Source organism: Ovis aries, chromosome 2, assembly GCF_016772045.2.
Source record: "Ovis aries strain OAR_USU_Benz2616 breed Rambouillet chromosome 2, ARS-UI_Ramb_v3.0, whole genome shotgun sequence".
In the NCBI taxonomy this organism is placed as follows: Eukaryota; Metazoa; Chordata; class Mammalia; order Artiodactyla; family Bovidae; genus Ovis; species Ovis aries.
The window spans coordinates 204,520,384-204,541,573 of NC_056055.1; the positions used below are offsets into that span (position 1 = coordinate 204,520,384).

Below are 21,190 nucleotides of genomic sequence, written 5' to 3' on the forward strand. Positions count from 1 at the left end.
AGGCAGAAAAGCAAAGGCTGAAGGAGCTGGAAATGCAGTTGGCAGAAGAGCAAAAGCACCTGATGGAAATGGCTGAAGAAGAACGGCTGGAGTACCAGCGGCGGAAACAGGAAGCAGAAGAGAAGACTCGGCGGGAAGCAGAGGACAGATGGCAGAAGGAAAAGGAAGCGGCAAGGCTGGCTCAGGAGGAAGCCATGAAACAAGCCCAGGATCAAGCCAGGTATTTGACATTTGAACAACAGTTGCAAAAGTGGGATTGTTCAAGGACTTGACTGCCTGCTTCTAGTACTAGCTTTGAGCTGCTTTTGGACACGTGTTTTCCCACTTCCCATAGTATGTTTGGAAGAACTGAAAAATAGAGATTCTCCTGCTGCAAAGGTGATAGAATTTTTTGATAACTTAAAGAACTGGTATTGAAGCTAGACAGGGTTTAGAGAGTATCTAGCTCAGCCCTTTGCTTCACAGATGAGAAAAGCAAGTCCGAGAGAGAAGGACCCTGATCAGGGCTATCAGTGAACTAGGAGCAGTACCAAGACTAGACCAAAGACTCCACCCCTACCCCTGATTCTGAACCACTGCCTTTCTCAGTATGTATTTACTGGGTACCTGTTATGTGCCAAACATTGTTCTGGACACTGGGAACTCAGGATGCAGACAGACAGACATCTCTTCTCCCATGGCATTTACATTCTAGGGATGGGAGTGGGGAGACAGACTCTAAACAAAGGTTAAGTTGGCAATAAATGTTATTCAAAAATTTTTTAAAGAGATGTAATAGGATTGCGGGAGGTTTGGTTTAGACAGGTTGGCCAGGGCAAAACCTTAGCAGAGGCGATATATAAGGGTGGGACCTGAATGACAATGAGTTAGTCACATAAACATCTGGAAGAAAAATATCCCAGGAGGTAAACACCAAGTGCAAAAGTTCAAAGAAAAGAATCAGGCTGGGATGGCGAAAGAATAAAAGAAAAGTTAGCATGGCTGGAACCAAGTGAACAAGGCACAAAGAGTACTTGTAGATGAGGTCAGAGAGGTAGGCCTTTTTAGTAGAAATAGCTCAGAATCAGCCATTACAATAATGATTATTACATCTTTATGATAATAGAATCTCTTTAGTAATGTGCTTTCAACTGACTCCTTAAAAACCAGGTCCTCCATAGTGGCTATTATCATAAATTTCCCCTCCTTAGTGAAAGCAACAAAGTCATCCTTGTTTAGAACCATCACAACTGAAGCATAAAGAAGTCCGACAAAGAAAACCATGTGATTCCAATCTTAACTGTAAACAATTTACCCCCTTGAAATTTATTTTCTACAACTTAAGCTGAATCTAAGCTAATAAATACTCTTCAGGGGACAAGAAAAAAAAAGAAGGAAACCAGAATAACTCTATTTCAGGGGTTTCCACCTTACCTTGAGTTGTTCTCCTGGATGTTCCTCAGCTGTTATGGGAATTACAAAATAGATTAAGGGAAGTCTTGATTCAGTTTCAAAATTATGTGTTCACGTATCACAACAGTAGGACTGGTTCGTAAGTATGGAAACCAAAAGCAAAGCTGAGTTGCAATTTTCCTCAAAGAAAACTGGCTAGAAATACAAGGGGGAAGTTGAGCTACTGTGCAACGCTAATCCAAGTTGCTTTGAAGAAACATCTTCATCTCCACCAAGAATAAGTAAGTAAAGGGGTATATGAAGGGTGTGAAAGAGCCTCATTCCAGGAAGTGTTAGAACTTAATGCCAGCTGGCTTGATTTCATGTTCACTTGTGTGACATTGGCCCAGGTATACTTTCTCTGGCCTATTTCTTCATCCCTAAGACAAGAGAGTCCCTTCATGAATACAAATTTAAGAACTGTTACACCCTTCAACATTTCTAGTAGGAAGATCATGATCCTTGAAACCTCATATCTAAAGTTACTGTATGAAGACAGTATGACCTTCCACTAAAATGCAAGTCAGTAGCCCCAAATCTAATGATGATTACTGAAATTCTTAGTGAAAATTATTCAACTATCTTATAAAGACAGTTTTCTAGGATGGTTTATCAGTGCTGTGATCATGGGTGTGAATTGTTTCTTAGGCAAAAAGATGCTTTGAAGAAACATCTTCATTTCCACCAAGAACTCCATAAGGAAGCCAGTGGCCTACAGTGGACACACAACATTTCCAGACCATGGGTCTACTCTTACTTCCACTTCCTACAAATTCCAAGACCTTAAAGAAGAAAACTTAAAAGTTGAAAGACAGTGTTGGAAAAAGAGAACCTTCCTTCTATAATGAAGTTCCATACTGAGCTCAATTAGTTCCATTTCATCTGGTTCACCCCACTGTACAGCTAACTTCACTCTAGGACTTCCATCCACACCACTGTCCAGTAAGCAGCCACATGTAGCTATATAAATGTAAAACATTCAGTTCTCCAGTCAGACTAGTCACATTCCAAGTAATCAATAACTGAATGTAGCCACTGGCTACAATACTGGACAGCAGATACAGACCATTTTTATCACAGAAAGTTATATTGGACAACACTGTATTCTTGAGCCCTGAAAATTAACCAGCCTTGAGGTTCTGCTCCTAACTGTGCCTTGAAAAACCAGCCACTCACATGATTTCCCCATTTTAAAAATCACACTGACTCTATCAAGAGTCTTGATAATTTATCTTTAACATCTCTTTAATAAGTATCTACTACAGATCTATCATTAAAGGGGATGAAGAACCTTTAAGATACATAAAGCAAGCAGTATCTGAAGCAAAATTTTCCCACAAATTTCCTTTAGCCCTACTCTATACTTCAGTCTGCATTTAAAAACTTAATACTTGCAGATGATTCCCTGGAAATCTCACACTAATGCTTGTAAGGTGCTTTCTACAGGAGCTGCCACTTCCACAAACCAGAAGTCAAGCTCTGTGTTTGTCCTGCTGTGTTACTGGACTTGCTTAAATTTGATATTCAACTCCTTGCTTTATGTAACATAGAAATAAAATGGCCAAAATACTGGCTATCATAGTGAATATGTCACAGTCTTCCTCAAACTTGTTGACCCTACTCGTACATTCATTCACTATTCAACTGATTCAATAATCCTTAGATGAGAAACAAGCATCTCAAATAATTCAACCAAGAGAAGAAAGAACACTCAAGGGAAACATCCTTGCGGGGAAAATTACCATTCCTGATTTTATTTTCTCTGTTTTACAAATTTCAGAAGTTGCAGTCAAGCACCAGGTAAAGTAGCTACACTGTTATTCGAGGTGCCTTCCAAATCCGATATTCTATTAAACTGTTGCTGTTAAAGGCCTATTTTATCAGCACTACTAACCAGATAAGCACATTTTTCAGTTAACCATAGCAGAATGCACAGCATTTTAGAAGAATCCAATAAACTAAAATCAAGTATCCCCCATAGCTAAGCTCCACCACCTAAATGCCAAGTCTTCAGAGATGCAAACAAAGCTAAGATCCCAAACTACATACACACGCATTCTGGATAGCTCAAAGAGCCTATCAGCTTTCTCAGGCCTGACAAACATGTAACTCAATGAGGACTTTCTGGAAATGGGCCTTATTTCTATTTACTATTCAATACAATGGTCTAAAAGTTCTAATTTACCTAGACTATATATATATATATGTACAATACAAATAATTTTTCAGGTATGGTCAAACTAAGAATTTATATGACAAGCCAATTATTTTTCAACAGGAAATTTGAGAAGGTATTCAAACTATAACAGTTTCCATTAGAGATAGGTTTTATTTGCTCTTCTAAGGAAGCTTAGATGACATTCTATTTGGAATAATATGAAATTGGATTACATATGTGCATATATATTCTGAATTCTGTGATTCATTAAGGAGTTAAAAGAAAAAGTTAAGCCCTCTAATTTAGGAACTAATTTAGTATTTTAATTTTACAGTTGAAAAGATGATATAAAGAAAGAAAATATAAACAACCTTAACTACAGAGAACATTCTGAAATTTGTTAAGGGAAAAACTGAAATTATCAATATCAATTAAGAATTTTTGGTGTGCCCATTTATTCAACATATTGGGTAACTGTATCATACAAATGCACCATACAGGAATATCAAGTTTTTTTAAAAAACAACAGTGGGTATTTAAGAAGGTATTGTGACCTTAATTAAATCCTTAATTCTGAAGGCACTTCAGTAACTTTCAGTGCTTCAAAGTCATGATCATCACCGCACAATCCGGAAAAAAATCTGTACCATGTATGAACAATAATTGCCAGTATGATGCACAAAAACCTTATGTTTTAAGCATTTTCTTTTTTCCTTCTGTACAATTAAAAATAAAATAAACATGGGTACAGTTTTTACAAATATTTTGTTTATTTTAATGAAGCTGGTACAGACACTGTCCATTTAAAACCCATATCCCAGGCCAAAAAGTACAAATAAAGTCAAAAAGAGCAGTGTTCTGTTGTATACACTTCTGCATGAATGACTTTAACTGCTAATGAAAATTAGATCTTTTCTGGGATCTTCTGACAAGACTTTTCTTTCACCTTAAAATGCTTCTCTTCAGTGAAGCCATCTTTGGAGTTAGTCATTATTCTCTGTCATTTTGACTCCAACTGGATATTCCTCTTCTTTTGGTCCAGACCCTCAGATTTTAAAAGTAGCTTCAAGTTAAGGAAAGGTCATTTTCCACAGTTCTGTTTTCCGAAAAACTTCCATCTCCCACTGAAAGTCATAGTCCAGGAGTGAAGCAATCACATGCTAGAACTTCAGGGCCAATTGGAAAGTCATTAAGAACACTTGCATTAGTTGATCTTATTTATCACAAGCCTGCAAATGCACAGTCCTGGAAAAGGCGGGCTCTCTATGCACACATGTAATTTTTAAAAAGGAGAGAGTGATATGAAGGGGGCTGAGGTTTGATCACCAAAAATCAGCACAATGAAAAGAAACAATAATGAATAATGGGCACTAGAATTCAAATTACCAGATGTTTTAAAGAGATGGGGTGCCAGTTTTCAATTATGTTTTGAACACCACATTACAAAAGAACTATTTTTAAAAATAAAAAAGGATTAAGGGGAAAGAAAAAAAATAAAAAGAATATCTAAACCGTTGAATGACCCCCTGTTTGTTCCTGATAAACTTCAATCACATCTTCTTCCTCCATTCCCAGCTGTAAGAGGAAAGAAAAGTGTTAGTAGTAGAATAAAAAGTACTATTTTTTTAACTGGCTGCAATTACGTGGCAACTGTGCAAAAAAGATACAAAAATAATCCATAGTTATCCTGTTCTGAAACTAACAATCTTGTTTCCTTTAATCCAAAGAACAGAAAGGTATATTCTTTTCTTCTGATACTATGTGGATATGAAATCATTCATGTTACTTTGCTGAGCCAACTTCACTTCCCAGTTTATTCACCATGTAAAACTTAAAGTGTTTCTGAAAAGTACCTTAAAGGAGTTTTAAATGTACTGAAACATGTATAGAATAGTTTTTAAGTAATAGTTTGATGCCATATTTTCTAAAAATCATTTTACTTCCAGATGTAATTACTCGATAGAATCTCTTTCTTCTCTTTCAAAAAACCTGACTTCAGTTGAAATATATGTAGGTTTTGGCTAGAAAAATACTGTCTAAGGGTTCATTTCTATTATTTTCTTTGATAGTGACCACTCTCAATGAAGAGTTATTATACATCTACTTTTGACACTTCAATTCTATAGGCTTCATTTTTCAGGCCAATTCTCAATTCTTATAGAAAAGGGGGAAAAAAAAAAAGACCCTTTAAAATGCCCTTTACAGAACATTAAGCAAAATATATGCAATTTTTTTTTATATGCGTGAAGTATTCTGGAATGTTTTCTTAAAGACATTATTAATAATGGTTGCCTCTGAGAAATGGGAATGCAGAGATATCTAGAGTGTATTTCCCATTTTATATACTTTGGTAGTTTGGTTTTTTAATACTTTCATTTTTAACTACAAGTGTTCTTTATTTAAAAAATAAAAGTGTACAGAAGGAGGCTGGTGTTGCATAGAAACCCATAGACCCCTCAATGAGGCTTGTAAAGAATTGCAAATCTATTGATTCTGGTGTGCAGCCAGGTTAAAGAACACTGAAACAGGCAGACTGAAAACAAAACTCAGCATTGTTTCCAATGAACTACAGTGAATCACAAAAGCAAATGAAGAATAACAGTTCAAAGGAAAGTTCAAGTAATCTCTAATGAGACAAGTTCTATATTTTATACAGGACAATTTTATGCAGAATACAAAATATGAAAATTAAAATATGCTAAGAAATCAAAAAATAAATGAATTCAGAATTTTTTAAAGTGATTAACTGGTTCTGGTGTCACAGATATCTTGACTGTGATAAAACATATGAATGTTAAAATAGTTATTAATTAAAGGTGCTATTAAAATTTAATTTTAATTGCACACATAGCCTGGTAAACACTGCAAGGACTAGAATTCCAAATATTACAAGGAACCCTTGAATTGGGAAGGTAGCATATGTCCTTAAACTATGGTGAATATGAAGCCATCAGCTTTAAGTACATTGGCGGATAAGAGTAAATAAACAACAGTACAAAGAGGTCACTCCCTAAATACCTACTCTCTCCACTGCCCCATTATTCTTCTAAAAAGATAAATCTTTTAATGACAGTAAGGGAGGTGTCACTAAAATGTATTAAATAACCTTCTGTGTTGCTGAGATTATGGCAAGCTTTTGTTGTTCAGTCACTAAGTCTGACTCTGCAACCCCGTGGACTGCAACATGCCAGGCCTCCCTATCCCTGTGCCTTAGCCAAGTTAAGACAGGGAAAATATAAAATGAGTTTGGAATATCTTGTGCCAGACAGTAAGGAAGTACTCAAGAAAGTAGGTGGATACTAAACCAACAGGGGAAAGTTTGATGAGAAAAAGGATAGTCACATAGTTTCAAAGTATGTGCCCACATATTACTCAATTACAACAGGAAAAATGGTTTAACTACACAGGGGAAAAAAAAAACAAAAACGTAACTGTTAAATCCAGTGATAAAGGACTTCAGATACTCCAGATATTACAGCCTGAGAAAGACACATCACCATTTACATAATCATCCAGCCAAACACACGTGATCCAAATCTAGTCATAAGTTAACAGAACAGCCCAAACTGAGAGTCTTTCTGGAAAATAACTGGTTTGTACTCTTCAAAAATGTAAATGTCTGGCAGTGATGAGCCACTTGCCCTCTCTGAGAACAGAGTTCGGTAATGAGAATCTTTACTCTGGACTCAAGTTCTGAGCCAGACGAGGCACCCACCACCTCCAGTTCAAAACAAAACACCATGCTGGTGTTGACAATGGCAGTTGAAGGCTGGGGAGTCAAGTCCTTAAGCTGTGAGACTCAGATGGGCCTGTCAAAATACTGGTGAGGGCAGAGGGAATGTTGAAGACTCACAGCAGGTTGGGAGTGCCCAGCGCAGGAGGTACAGAGGTAAGAAGAGGATGTTCTGTGTACGTGATCAGAAGCAGGGGTGAGGCTACTAGTTTGTTTTCTCCTAATGTTCAGATCGTTATCAGCTTTAATTTTCCCTGGGATGTTCCAGGATGAAAATGTGATAACTGAATCTTTCCTTGTTAATTTTCTTGTTTCTTTTGAACATGGAACTTTTTCCCCTCTCTTGATCATAATGCCCGCTTACTGAAATCAAGCAGGAAATTTTGATTTCCCAGGTATTTTCCACATCTTTGCTCTCTCCCACGAACATGACACATTGTTGATTTTTATATTTTACTATATTTTTGTGTTTGTTTTCTGATCCAGTGGCTACATTGTAGTAGTTTTTTTCTCCCTTCTCTTCCCTGCTCTCTACCCCCCGCCATTGTTCTTTCTACCCTATATATTCCTGAGTACCTTCTCCTGATCTGGTTTCTCTGGGATTCCTGTTCTGGGTCTAAACTACCTTTCCCAGTACAAATAACTTAGTGTTTTCCACATGTAAGTGTATTTTAGGTGAAATAAATTGATCTCCAATCAAGCCGGGGGGGGGGGGGGGATGTAAATGTCACGAAGACAAAGACAGTCTGAAGAACTGTTCCAAGTTAAAGATAATTAAAGTGCAAATGAAAGTCACTCAGTCATGTCCGACTCTTTGCGACCCCATGGACGATAGCCCACCAGGCTCCTTCCTGTCCACGGGATTCTCCAGGCAAGAATACTGGAGTAGGTTGCCATTCCCTTCTCCAGAGGATCTTCCCAACCCAGAGATCGAACCCAGGTCTCCCACACTGCAGGCGGATTCTTTACCAGCTGAGTCACCATGTGTTCATACTGACCTGGATCCTACAATGAGGGAGAAAAAGGGAAAACTGGGACAAATGACAGAACAGTATTCTAACAGTATTAAGTGTCCTGAATTTTAACAACAGTACTTTGGTTATGTAAAAGAAAATACTTGTTCTCAAGAAATACACACTAAAATATTTAGTAAATGGCCATGGTGTATGCAACCTACTCCCAAATGGTTCAGACGATACACATACACACACATATGGCGGGGGGGTGGGGTGGGGGAGGCGAATAATAAAGTACAGGTAGCAAAATGTTAAAAACTGGTAAATCTAGGTAGAAGAGAGTACAATGTTTTGCACTATTCTTGCCACTTTTCTATAATTTGAAAATCACAAAATAAAAACTTTTTAAAAAGATGAAGGGATGTCTAAAAGAACAGATGTGCCAACTTGAAGGGTTTCCCACTGGCTAATATCTAAAGAACATCACTCATACAAAGTATCTCCCCACAAATTACTTATTAATTACAAAATAACTTGGATAAATTGATACAATGCTACAGTGGATAAAATGATACAATGGATAAAATATCTGGCAGTTACCATCTTAACTAAGTGATCAAAATTAGTATTACCCATAGTAAGACATGGAAGTGAAGTGAAGTCGCTCAGTCGTGTCCGACTCTTTGCGACCCCATGGACAGTAGCCTACCTGGCTCCACCGTCCATGGGATTTTCCAGGCAAGAATACTGGAGTGGGCTGCCATTTCCTTCTCCAGGGAGTAAGACATGGACATCATATAATTCCTGACATGATGCACTTGGATTTTCACAGCTTCACTCGGTGCTGCTCCTACCAAATGTTCAAACCTGAATCTAATCATGAGGAAACAACAGACAAACCCCAACTGAAGGACATTATTTTTAATTAATTTATTTATTTTAATTGGAGGCTAATTACTTTACATGAAGGACAATCTAAAACACAGTTGGCCTGAATTCTTTTTTAAAATGTCAGTGTAATGAATCAGTCAGTCCTAAAGAAATCAACCCTGAATATTCATTGGAAGAACTGATGTTGACGCTGAAGCTCTGACACTTTGGCCACCTAATGCGAATAGCTGTTCACTGGAAAAGACCCTGATTCTGGGAAAGACTGAAGGCAGGAGAAGAAGGGGACCCCATAGTTGGATGGCATCATCAACCCAATGGACATGAGTTTGAGCAAACTCCGGGAGACGGTGACAGGCTGGGAAGACTGGCATGCTGCAAGACTGTTGTGTGCATGGGGAAACAAAGAGTTGGACGCAACTTAGCGACTGAACAACAACAGTATAATGAAAAACGAAGGCTGAGGAACTGTTTCATATGAAAAGGAAGCTAAGAGGCATGATAACCAGTTAGAATGCATATCCTGATGAGATCCCAGGTTAAGTTAAAAAAAAAAAGGCAGGTGAGCTATAAAGGACCTTACTGAGACAAACTGCAAAATCAGATTATTTTGATTGTATATTCAATTACAGTATTGTATCAAGGTAAATCACCTAGATAATTTAACTGTGACTCTGAGGAGAACAATAACACTGAAATATTGAGGGGTAAAGAGCCATATCACCTGCAAATTAATATCAAACAGTCCACCAGTAGTGAGAATCTGTACATACAGAGAGAATGATAAATCAAACACAGCACAACGTTAATAAATGAACAATCTACAAAAAAGGTTATACAGGAGAATATTGCACTAGTCTCATTATTCAATAAGTTTGAAATGTTTTTAAATAAAAAGCTAATAATAACCATATATCGTTCCCACTATCAGAAATACCAGAAATGTTATTTTGTATGTGGAGGAGGGGAATCTGTATAATTGTAAATACACACATGCTCTTTCTCTCACATTTTATTACTTTCAGATATCTGGGGGTGGGAGTGAGAATAAGGGTAGAGAGGGTGAAATATATAAACAGGAAATTAAAACAATATATTCAATAAAACAAATGAAGGCATAGAAGCATTAAAAACCATAACCCAAAAGGACAAAGCCAAAAACATATATTAAGCTTCTATATTAAGTTCTCAAAATGGGCCAAAAGTCAAAATCGAACGCTAAAGATCACTATCACCATGAAAATGTACCCGAAATCTGCCAAATTTGAGAACCATCTGTCCATCCTTAAAAAGGCATAGTATGTGCCTTATAACAATTTAAGCACTCAGTCCCTACTTTTCACCTCTTTTTACTGGCATATTTGAAGGCACTAAAAGGGAAATTCAACCCAAAAGACTGTGTTTCTCTCTGACAAATAATATATCACTTAACTCAGAGAATATTCAAGAAAAGGGCAGTTTAATGGTACCAGCGAACCACATCATTCAATGCAAAATTCAAAATATGTCTTGAATTCAGAGAAGAAATTATACTCACTTCTTTTGGAGTGTGATTATCAGCAATTCTCTGACCTTCAAAGAGAAACCTGAGTGAATTCATGGGAACTCCCTAAAAAGACAGAAAATGTACAAATACAAACCTTACAAGAGATAAACTTTGATGCACAAAAAGCAAACATGAAAGCTTCAACAGAATGTGTAGAACATAAAACTAGACAGCTAATTCTATTATTATTACCTTTAACTGAGTAAAAACTATTTGCTAGGTACTCCTGATACCAAATATTTTATATACAGAATCATAAATTTTTCATCACAGCAGCCCTAAAAGGTAATCATTATCACCTTATCTTCATTTACAGCTAGAAAATCCAAGGTATAGAGAGGACACACAAGCTCGTCAGCAATTGAAGGCCAAATCTGTTCCCAACCCTGCGTATTCTTAACCACTATTCTATACAGTTTCCTCTCAAATCTATAAGCTAACATAAAAATAAAATCAGATATTGGATGAGCACCAGCTACCAACTGTACAAGCAAAATTGGTTATAAACAGACTAAATCACAGAAATTTGGCAAAGCACAGTAGCAAGCCAGATAAACTACAGAAAACCTGTGATGGCATTTATAGCACTGTAAGTATCACAAAAGGTATTAAAATATATGTTTCTAATCACTTATTCCACAAAAATGGCTAAAAGAGAACAGATGGCTCATTTAAAGAGAAGTAACTTCACTAACAAGTATAAATCAAGAATCATTTATTTAGTCCACAAGTATCAGAAAGTTCTGCTCAATAACTAATGTGTTAAGATTTCCGCCATGTTTAAGTACTATCCCAAAAACATCATAAAAAACTCAAACTATCTTCCCAATATGTACTACACTTATATATACAAGACCGTGCAAACTTACCCTGGAAGTGGTTTTAAACTTTTTCTTAGTTCCCTGACCAGGGATTGAACCTGGGCCCCAGCAGTCAAACTGCAAAGTCCTAAGCACTGAACCACCAGAAAATTCTCTACTTTTAAATTATTTCCAGGGTTATACTAACTAATAAACATAACTGACAAGGAAAAAATATTCTTTGATTTTAAATACAGGATCTTTCAAAAAGTAAGTATCTTATATTGGAGTTATAAAAGTTTCTACAGAAGCAAGTCTATAATATCAAAATGGAAAGATGATTCAATCTCTCTTGTTGGGTAAGAATTCCATACTTCAGATAAATTAAGTGTCCCACGGCGTGTATATCAGCAAACATAAGAAAAAAAATTATCAAGCCTTTGTGAACTGAGTATAGAAACTTCTTCTAAAGACTATAAACTCTGAAGCATAAAAAATTATTCCAACTTGATGTTATATTATCTCCCCTGGCACCTTAGGGTTTCCCTGGTGGCTCAGCTGGTAAAGAATTCACCTGCAATGCAGGAAACCTGGGTTTGATCCCTGGGTTGGGAAGATCCCCTGGAGGAAGGCATGGCAACCCACTCCAGTATTCTTGCCTGGAGAATTTCGTGGACAGAGGAGCCTGGTGGGCTAAAGTCCATGGGGTCACAAAGAGTCAGACACAACTGAGTGACTAGGCACAGCACAGCAATTTCAATTCTGAATCAGTTTAGTTTCCACTTTTGCACTTTCTCCTCAATAATCAACTCCATTATCTACAGATGAGGTAAAAGATTACATATTTTCTTTGGAGTTATTGTGAAGAGTAAATGACAATGTATCTAAGTACCCATTAGCACAGTGCAGTTAATACATGTTCATTTCCAGTTTTAGTTCCCATCAATATTATTGCAAACGTGAGCTAGTTGAGCCCCAATTAATAAGACTTTACTGAGCTTAACAATTAACATCAAAAACAGAAACAGGAAATTCCCTGGCAGCTCAGTGGTGAGGACTGAACTTTTACTGCCAAGGGCATAGGTTCGATCCTTGGTCCAGGAATTAGGATCCCACAGGCCATGCAGCACAGCAAAAAAAAAAAAAAATGTTTATTGGCTCACTTATCCTAACACTGGAGTGGGTAGCCAGTCCCTTCTCCAAGGGATTTTCCTGACTCTGCAGGGATAGAATTTAGGTCTCCTGCCTTAGAGGCAGATACTCTAATGTCTGAGCCACCCAGGAAGCCCACTGTTTTCCTTATCCCAACACCTAAATGATCTCTTTTTCTTCTTGCAAAGTCCTAAATACTAGACTACCAGAGAATTCCCAAAAGATTACTTTTCTTTTGACAAGCTTTCTTAAAAGAAAAATTAATGATATATAAAGCACTGAATTTAATACTACAACATACAGACCTGTCTTTGACAGTATGATTCTTTGAGTTTCTTGAGATGTGTCGTCATTTTCACTTTGAAGTGAATCTCACTGCTATCCTAAGGAGATAAGAGGAAAAGGATTATCTCTCTTTGTGTAAGTTACTTGCTTTGCCTGAAACAAATTATTTAATTATACATATACTACATACAAAAACATACAACTTGTCACCTATATTTTCCCTCCAAAATATTCTTTTTAGCATTCCTAACAGGTTTTATTAAAATAATCATCCTCAAAGTTGCTTTATACTCATTTCAAAGCAAGTTTCAGTTCAGTTCAGTTGCTCAGTCATGTCCGACTCTTTGCGACCCCATGAATCGCAGCATGCCAGGCCTCCCTGTCCATCACCAACTGCCAGAGTCTACCGAAACCCATGTCCATTGATTTGGTGATGCCATCCAACCATCTCATCCTCTGTCATCTCCTTCTCCTCCCGCCCTCAATCTTTCCCAGCATCAGGGTCTTTTCAAATGAGTCAGCTCTTCACATCAGGTGGCCAAAGTATTGGAGTTCCAGCTTCAGCATCAGTCTCTCCAATGAACACCCAGGACTGATCTCCTTTAGGATGGACTGGTTGGGTCTCCTTGCAGTTCAAGGGACTCTCAAGAGTCTTCTCCAACACAATGGTTCAAAAGCATCAATTCTTCGGTGCTCAGCTTTCTTTATAGTTCAACTCTCACATCCATACATGACTACTGGAAAAACCATAGCCTTGACTAGATGGACCTTTGTTGACAGAGTAATGTCTCTGCTTTTTAATATACAGTTTAGGTTGGTCATAACTTTCCTTCCAAGGAGTAAGTGTCAAAACATAATCTATTTTAGGTATTAAAATCAGCAGTATAAGTAAAAGTATGTATGTCAAAAATGCATTCCTTCACAATTGCATACCTATTCTATTTTCAAAATAAAAACCTAAACTATCACAAATTCCCAAAGGCAACTCAGAATAAAAAGTGCCCCCTATAACTGAAGTGCCATTAAAGACGGTCAAAGCTATGAGAGATGTATACCATAAAACAGCAGACTGAACAATTCTTCCTGCCGTAAAAAGTCACCATACAGAGTCTGGTTTCTCTTGCATGAGTAAAATGAATAATCTAAGTCATTCAAATTGAAATATGGGGCCACAGATAATTTTCTTCTACCTAGACTGTCAAGTAAACTATCAGGCAACCATCAGAAAAAAATATTGGCACTTGCACGCTGTAAAAATTTCAAAGCCAATTCTAATGATTACATAACACATTCACAGATATATATTAGCGGAAGTTGCATGTTTTGTTTATAATTATTTTCTTAAAAAAAGGAATTCCCTGGCAGTCAGTCCAATGGTTAGGACTTGGTGCATTCACTGCCAGGACTCAGTCTGATCCTGGTTGGGGAACTAAGATCCTGCATGCTGTGTGGTATAGCCAAATTTTCTTTAAAAATAGTAATAAATAAATTCTTATCCTGTGGATAATTTCAGGAACAGACAAAATTTCTAGAGCAATACCTTACTCCATCAGCTAAAATCATTTCCAGATGAATTAAAGAGCTTAATTAATGTTTAATAATTAATTAAAATATTTTTAAAAAATTTAGTTATCTTCTCCTCTTCTTTGGGAAAGACATTTTCCCTAATCTTGACATTAGTAAATCCTTACTTTAAAGCAAGATTTTAACTCAGAAAACATTAAAAAAAAAAAAAAAAAAGGAGACTGATAAAGCCAAGTTAATAAAAACATAAACCACCTATAAGTAAGTTAAGAGACTCTGAAGAAAATATTCACAACATATATAGCAGACAAGAAAAAATAAGTAAACATGAAGAATTCCTACAAATTAGTAGTTGTCAAAAAGGTAATCCATGGCATAGGACAAACGTACACAGCACAGGGGCTTTACTACACTCTGCATTTTCTTACTTGGCTATGCCAGATCTGTTGTGGTGCACAGAATCTTCAGTTGCAGCACATGGATTCACAGTTCCCTGACCAAGAACCGAATCTGTGCCCGCTGCACTGGGAGCACAGAGTCTTAGCCATTGGACCACCAAGGAAGCCCCTGTGCTCTCGTTATTGAATTTTGCAGGTACTGTGTTTTTTACAAATTGAAAGTATGTAACAAACTTGCATTCAGCAAGTCTACCCACACCATTTTTCCAGTGGTGTTTGCTCATTTCAGGTCTGTGTGTCACAGTTTGCTAATCGGTACTTTAGTAATTCTCTCAGTAATTCAAATCCTACCCCAACAGAAAAAGCTCACGGAAGGCTCAGATGATGGTTAGTAATTTTTGGCAATAAAGTATTTTTAAATTAATGTGTGTACATTGTTTTTTTTTCCAGACATAACACTATTATACACTTAAACCACATTATAGTGTAAATATAACTTTCATATGCACTGGGAAACAAAAGATCCATGTGATTCACTTTATTGCAATGGTCTGGAACCAAATTCTCAATATTTCTGAAGTATGCCTATAAATCAACGGAATAAAATTGAGAGTCCAGAAATAAAGTCATATATATTTACGGTCAACTGATTTTGACAAAGATGCCATGCAATTCAATGGGAAAAGAACAGAACTTTCAATTAGTGTTCTAGGAAAAACAGATAGCCATATGCAAAAGAAGTTAGACTCTCCTTCAAACCCGTACTAAAAGCATGCAAAGAGCACTCAAAATGATCAAAAACTTAATGTAAGAGTTAAAACCATAAAAACTTTAAAAGAATCTATAGCTGTGAATTTTTGTGACCCTGATTGAGGTAATAGTTTCTTATATATGACACTAAAATCACAGCAAAAAGAGAAAAAAATAGGGATTTCCTTGGCGATCCAGTGGTTAACAACCTGTCTGCCAATGCAGGAGACACAGGTTTGATCTCTGGTCTGGGGAGATTCCACATGCCAAGGAGCAACCAAGCCCGTGTGCCACAACTACTGAGCCTGTGCTCTAGAGTCCGGGAACTACTGAGCCCCAGTGCCCAGAGCCCATGCTCCACAACAAGAGAAGCCACTGCAATGAGAAGCCCACGCAGCACACAGAGAGGTCCCCACTCACTGCAACTAGAGACAGCCTGTGCAAAGAACAAACAAACACCCAGCACAGCCAAAAAGTTTTTAAAAAGATAAATTCAATTCACTGAAATCAAAAACTGTTTGTGCAAAGGACACAACCCAGAAAGTGAAAAGACAACCCAAAGACGGGAGAAAACATCTGCAAACCATCTAACTGGTAAGGATCTAATAACCAAAATACATGTGAAAAGTTATTACAACTCAAAAATAAAGACAAATAATCCAATCTAAAAATGGACAAAAGATCTGAATAGACACATTTCTCCAAAGATGTGCAAATGGCCAATAAGAACAGGAAAAGATATCCTTCATTAACCATCAGGAAAATACAAATCAAAAACACAATGAGATACCACTTCACACTCACTAGGATGACTGCTGCTGCTGCTGCTAAGTCGCTTCAGCCGTGTCCGACTCTGTGCGACCCCATAGACGGAAGCCCACCAGGCTCCCCCGTCCCTGGGATTCTCCAGGCAAGAACACTGGAGTGGGTTGCCATTTCCTGCTCCAATGCATGAAACTGAAAAGTGAAAGTGTAGTCCCTCAGTCGTGTCCAACTCTTCCAGACCCCATGGACTAGCTCACCAGGCTCCTCTGTCCATGGGATTTTCCAGGCAAGAGTACTGGAGTGGGGTGCCATTGCCTTCTCCGCACTAGGATGACTATATATATTTAAAAAACAACAACAACAACAAATCCTGGGTAAAATGTAAAATAACAAACCTTCATTTATTGTCAGTGAGAATAATGTATAAAATGGTGCAGCCACTGCTAAAAGCTGTTTGAAGGCTCCTCAAAACGTTAAACAAAGTTACTACTATATTAAACCCATAAATTGCACTCCTACATTCTCTATAGAGAACTGAAAACATATCCACACAAAAATTATAATGAATATTCAAAGCAATATTATCACACTGGCCCAAAACTGAAAGATTGGTATAATAATATCCCATGTTTCAGAGAATGTGGGAAAATGGTACTCTCACACTTCCATGGTGAGAGTGTACTAGTTCTTCTGTCCCTTAAAAAAAACAACAATGACGATTCATTCCTCCACTAATCTCCAGCTAACCTTTATTATCTATTAGCATCTCACACGGAGAAGGAAATAGCAACCCAAATCCCAGGGATGGGGGAGCCTGGTGGGCTACCGTCTATGGGATCACACAGAGTCGGACGCGACTGAAGCGGCTTAGCAGCAACAGCAGCAGCATCTCAAAAAGGGTCAATAAGATAAAGATCAGAGTCTGGAGAAACAAGGTGCCAACAGAGAGAAAGGGATCAGGAAAAGGCCTGAGAGGCCCTTTTGTGTAAGGCCTCTAGCGTTATCACTTAATAGTAGTCACTGTATTTGCCACTGAAGCATGCTAAACAAGAAAAAGTTCTACTAGAAGAAATTAAAGTGATAAGTTGCCTAGTGGAGCAATTTAAAAAGACAGTATCACCCTCTCCTACCTCTACCAGATGCACATACAGTAAACGAAACTCCACTTTTCAATAACTTGCCTTAGTTGAATCATTTTTTCTGTTTCAGAAATCATTCACACATTCCAGAGTCAAAGGAGAAAAATAATGAAACTCACCTGTCCAATGACTTTGAGTTTAATATATTCTCCTTCCTTCTTATCCCCCAAGTCCTCGGTTGAAGGTTTTGCTTCCTGAAAGTACATATAAATATAAAAGTTTCCATTGCTATTTTAATTACTCATCCATTACTTTGACTTAGGGTACAAAATTTGCAACTAAAAATACAGCAAGCATTTATTTTCTCTGCCAGTCAATCAAGCAAAAAAGGTTCTAAGTCAATTACTCTCTCAAACAGTTCACTGAAAATCAAGAAAGAAGTCTCTTTTATTACAATCCTACAGTAAAGGTTCTAAAATTTCACGGTGCTTCAGAATCATTGGAAGGACTTGTTAAAAAGGTGGCTGGGTCTCACACCCAGCTTTTTATTCAGGAGGTCTCAGGTAGGGCTGTAATATGCACTTCTGACTAATTACCAGGCAATACTAATGCTTCTGGGCAAAGGAACAACCTGGAAGCCATTATCTTACAGTCAACTGCTATCAGTCAGAGGAAGCTCATCCTCCAGGAATCCTTGACCAAACATTTTGAATCCAAGATTATTTTCTTACAACCCAGTGGGAGAAGTTAAATACTCCAATTACAAAACTGAACTAAGAAACATAAATTAATCACATTAACACAAGCAAAGGTCTTTTTAGGAAGGAGAATCAAACAGCAAAGTATTGGCTTAATGTACTTGAGTCAAAACAAATCATTTTATATCAGTTATTATTTTAGACTATCTGAAGCAATATATGCAATTTCAAAAGATTAGGCTTGGGTGAAAAAAAAAATTAGGAGAATTAAACTGGAACAAGAAAAAAGCCCAAGCAGGGTAAGTACTAACAGCAAAGAGCAAACAAAATTGGAAGACAGAAGGAAAGAGTATAACCCTCTCACAAATTATACCATAAGAAAATGAAGTTAGAATAAACTAGTTGAAACAACTTTGCCATGAAGTATTAAGAAAGGTAAGCCATTTTTAGTAAAAGGGTAGCTTGGTAAATTTCACTCAATGGTATGATAAAAGTAGCTCTCCCATGCATTTTACCTTAGTTTGGCAACCATATTATTCACTTATTTAAATATATACTTCTTTATTATTCACAGTAATTTCAAGCTGTTAATCTACTCTCGGTAAGAACCGTTGCTGTTCAGCCACTAAGTCATGTCTGACTCTTTGCAAACCCATGGACTGTGGCCCTCTGGGTTCCTCTTCCTGTGGGATTTTCCAGACAAGAATACTGGGGTGGGTTGCCATTTCCTTCTCCAGATCTTCCTCGTCCAGGGATCAAACCCGAGTCTCCTGCATTGGCAGGTGGATTCTTTACCACTAAGCCCCAGGGAAGCCCTTTGGTAAGAATACAACCAGCTTACTTAAGAATATAGAATAAGAATCTTGTATACTTAATAACATACGATCAGAATATTGTGTATTCTTAACAATTTAATATATAATACTTCTGTAATTCAGAAGTAACAGGGGCTTTACCTGTTTATTTCATGCTAGTAACTAAAAACTAACAAACTCTTTAACATTCAAAATTTAACGAAATATATTAAACTAGAAGTAGCTTTCAAATTTAAGATACAGGCTAGAGTCCAGGGAAATGCTTAGATAACAGAACTGACTTCATTAGTATGAATTCTTGCCTGTTTATCATTCTGCACTACTTTCAACATTTGCTGACTACTATATTTTATGGCAGCTGGCAAAATTAACCTTCTTAAATGAGACAGTATTTCACCTGAAAACTAGAAGACTGTCTTCAAACAGTCCCACAACCACATTTCTCTGAATTTATATTCAAAGTAAACAATTCCTTCTTCCTTTAAGTACTGAGAGAGGACAAGGACAATTTATTCCATGCAGTGAAAGGCAATAAAGAGCAAAGAAGCCCTGCTGCTGCTGCTGCTGCTGCTGCTGCTGCTGCTGCTGCTGCTGCTGCTGCTGCTGCTGCTGCTGCTGCTGCTGCTGCTGCGTCGCTTCAGTCGTGTCCAACTCTGCAACCCCATAGACGGCAGCCCACCAGGCTCCCCCGTCCCTGGGATTCTCCAGGCAAGAACACTGGAGCGGGTTGCCATTTCCTTCTCCAATGCATGAAAGTGAAAAGTGAAAGTGAAGTCACTCAGTCATGTCCAACTCTTAGCGACCCCAAGGACTGCAGCCTACCAGGCTCCTCCGTCCATGGGATTTTCCAGGCAAGTGCTGGAGTGGGGTGAAAGAAACCCTGAGTCCTCTTTAACTGAGAGAAGGTGTGTTAAGCTTTATCTGAGTCTGCACAAGGAAGAAAACATCCCCCTCCAAGAGGATCAGCAATACATCAGCACAATGGGACTAACTGTGCTCCAGTGTTTCCTAGACAGAGGATACTCAGAACAAAAGAGTTCTTCCCTCTTCTCCAATCCATCCTCCACATTGCTTCAAAACTCTTTCCAAAGCATAGCTTCTCGGACTGTATGTTTGTTTGCGTGCGCTCAGTCGTGTCCAGCTCTTTATGACCCCTTGGATTGTATGTAGTCTGCCAGGCTCCTCTATCCATGGGATTCTCCAGGCAAGAATACTGGAGTAGGTTGCCATTCCCTTCTCCAGGGGATCTTCCTGACCCAGGAATTGAACCCGCGTCTCTTGTGTCTCCTATATTGTCAGGCAGGTTCTTTACCATTAGCGCCACCTGGGAAGCTCCCCTCTGACTATATAACTACCCCTATCAGGAAGCATTAATAGCTCCCAGCACTTTAAGGCCTAGAAACAAAGTCCACAACACGGCATTCAGTTCTGCCAGTACCAACCTTAACTCCCATTTTTCTCTCACCACTTTCTTTACAACCCAAGGATTTTGTTAAATTGGATTTGTGCTGTTCCCTGAACATGTCTATAAACTTCCTTCCATCTTCAGCCCTCTACTGTCCTCGTTTCCTTTACCTGTAATACACATCCTCCCTTTACCATAACCTCTCTTGAAATCATCTCACAGAAGTCCATCATCTGAAGTCCAGTATGTAAACAACTCTTCTGGGAACCACATCTCCCCTCAACTTTCCAACTGGGATTAATATTTTCCTTTAATGCTCCTACTGACAGTGTATTCATATCCTTTAAAAGGCATTTATTCTCAATTTAAAAACATTCTCCCTTTACTGTCATCTCAAGTTGTCCTCATATTTTTCTTCAGATTTCTTGTAAGTTCAGTTCAGTCGCTCAGTCGTGTCCGACTCTTTGCAACCCCATGAACCGCAGCACATCAGGCCTCCCCGTAAATCACCAACTCCCAGAGTCCACCCAAACCCATGTCCATTGAGTCGGTGATGCCATCCAACCATCTCATCCTCTGTCATCCCCTTCTCCTCCTGCCCTCAATCTTTCCCAGCATCAGGGTCTTTTCCAAGGAGTCAGCCCTTCTCATCAGGCGGCCAAAGTACTGGAGTTTCAGCTTCAGCATCAGTCCCTCCAATGAACACCCAGGACTGATCTTCTTCAGGATGGACTGGTTGGATCTCCTTACAGTCCAAGGGACTCTCAAGAGTCTTCTCCAACACCATAGTTCAAAAGCATCAATTCT

General features: G+C 38.1%; 2 protein-coding genes and 1 non-coding gene across 12 annotated transcripts in view; 2 read left to right on the forward strand and 1 right to left on the reverse strand.

Moving 5' to 3' along the window:
• KIAA2012 (KIAA2012 ortholog) overlaps nt 1-4,350 on the forward strand; it is a 133,166-nt gene extending 128,816 nt beyond the window's left edge. For 6 of the 7 annotated variants that reach the window (XM_012142767.5, XM_004004834.6, XM_027965098.3 and 3 more), the window contains 2 exons: nt 1-220; nt 2,080-4,350. In XM_012142767.5, the coding sequence (XP_011998157.3) occupies nt 1-220; nt 2,080-2,218 (359 nt within the window). In that variant the 3' untranslated portion in view covers nt 2,219-4,350. The other variant, XM_027965099.3, reaches the window with a different exon arrangement.
• Nucleotides 4,336-21,190, reverse strand: part of SUMO1 (small ubiquitin like modifier 1) — a 27,141-nt gene continuing 10,286 nt past the window's right edge. For 2 of the 4 annotated variants that reach the window (XM_015093491.3, XM_042244064.1), the window contains exons 2-5: nt 17,645-17,719; nt 12,970-13,047; nt 10,704-10,775; nt 4,336-5,164 (exon numbers count right to left, since the gene is read on the reverse strand). In XM_015093491.3, coding sequence (XP_014948977.1) covers nt 5,096-5,164; nt 10,704-10,775; nt 12,970-13,047; nt 17,645-17,719 — 294 coding nt within the window. In that variant the 3' untranslated portion in view covers nt 4,336-5,095. The remainder of the gene's footprint in view (nt 5,165-10,703; nt 10,776-12,969; nt 13,048-17,644; nt 17,720-21,190) is intronic. The other 2 variants (XM_060410264.1, XM_042244065.1) reach the window with 2 other exon arrangements.
• LOC114113383 (small nucleolar RNA SNORD103/SNORD85) lies at nt 7,208-7,292 on the forward strand. Its single transcript, XR_003588420.1, has one exon. It is a non-coding gene; the product is annotated as a small nucleolar RNA SNORD103/SNORD85 (small nucleolar RNA).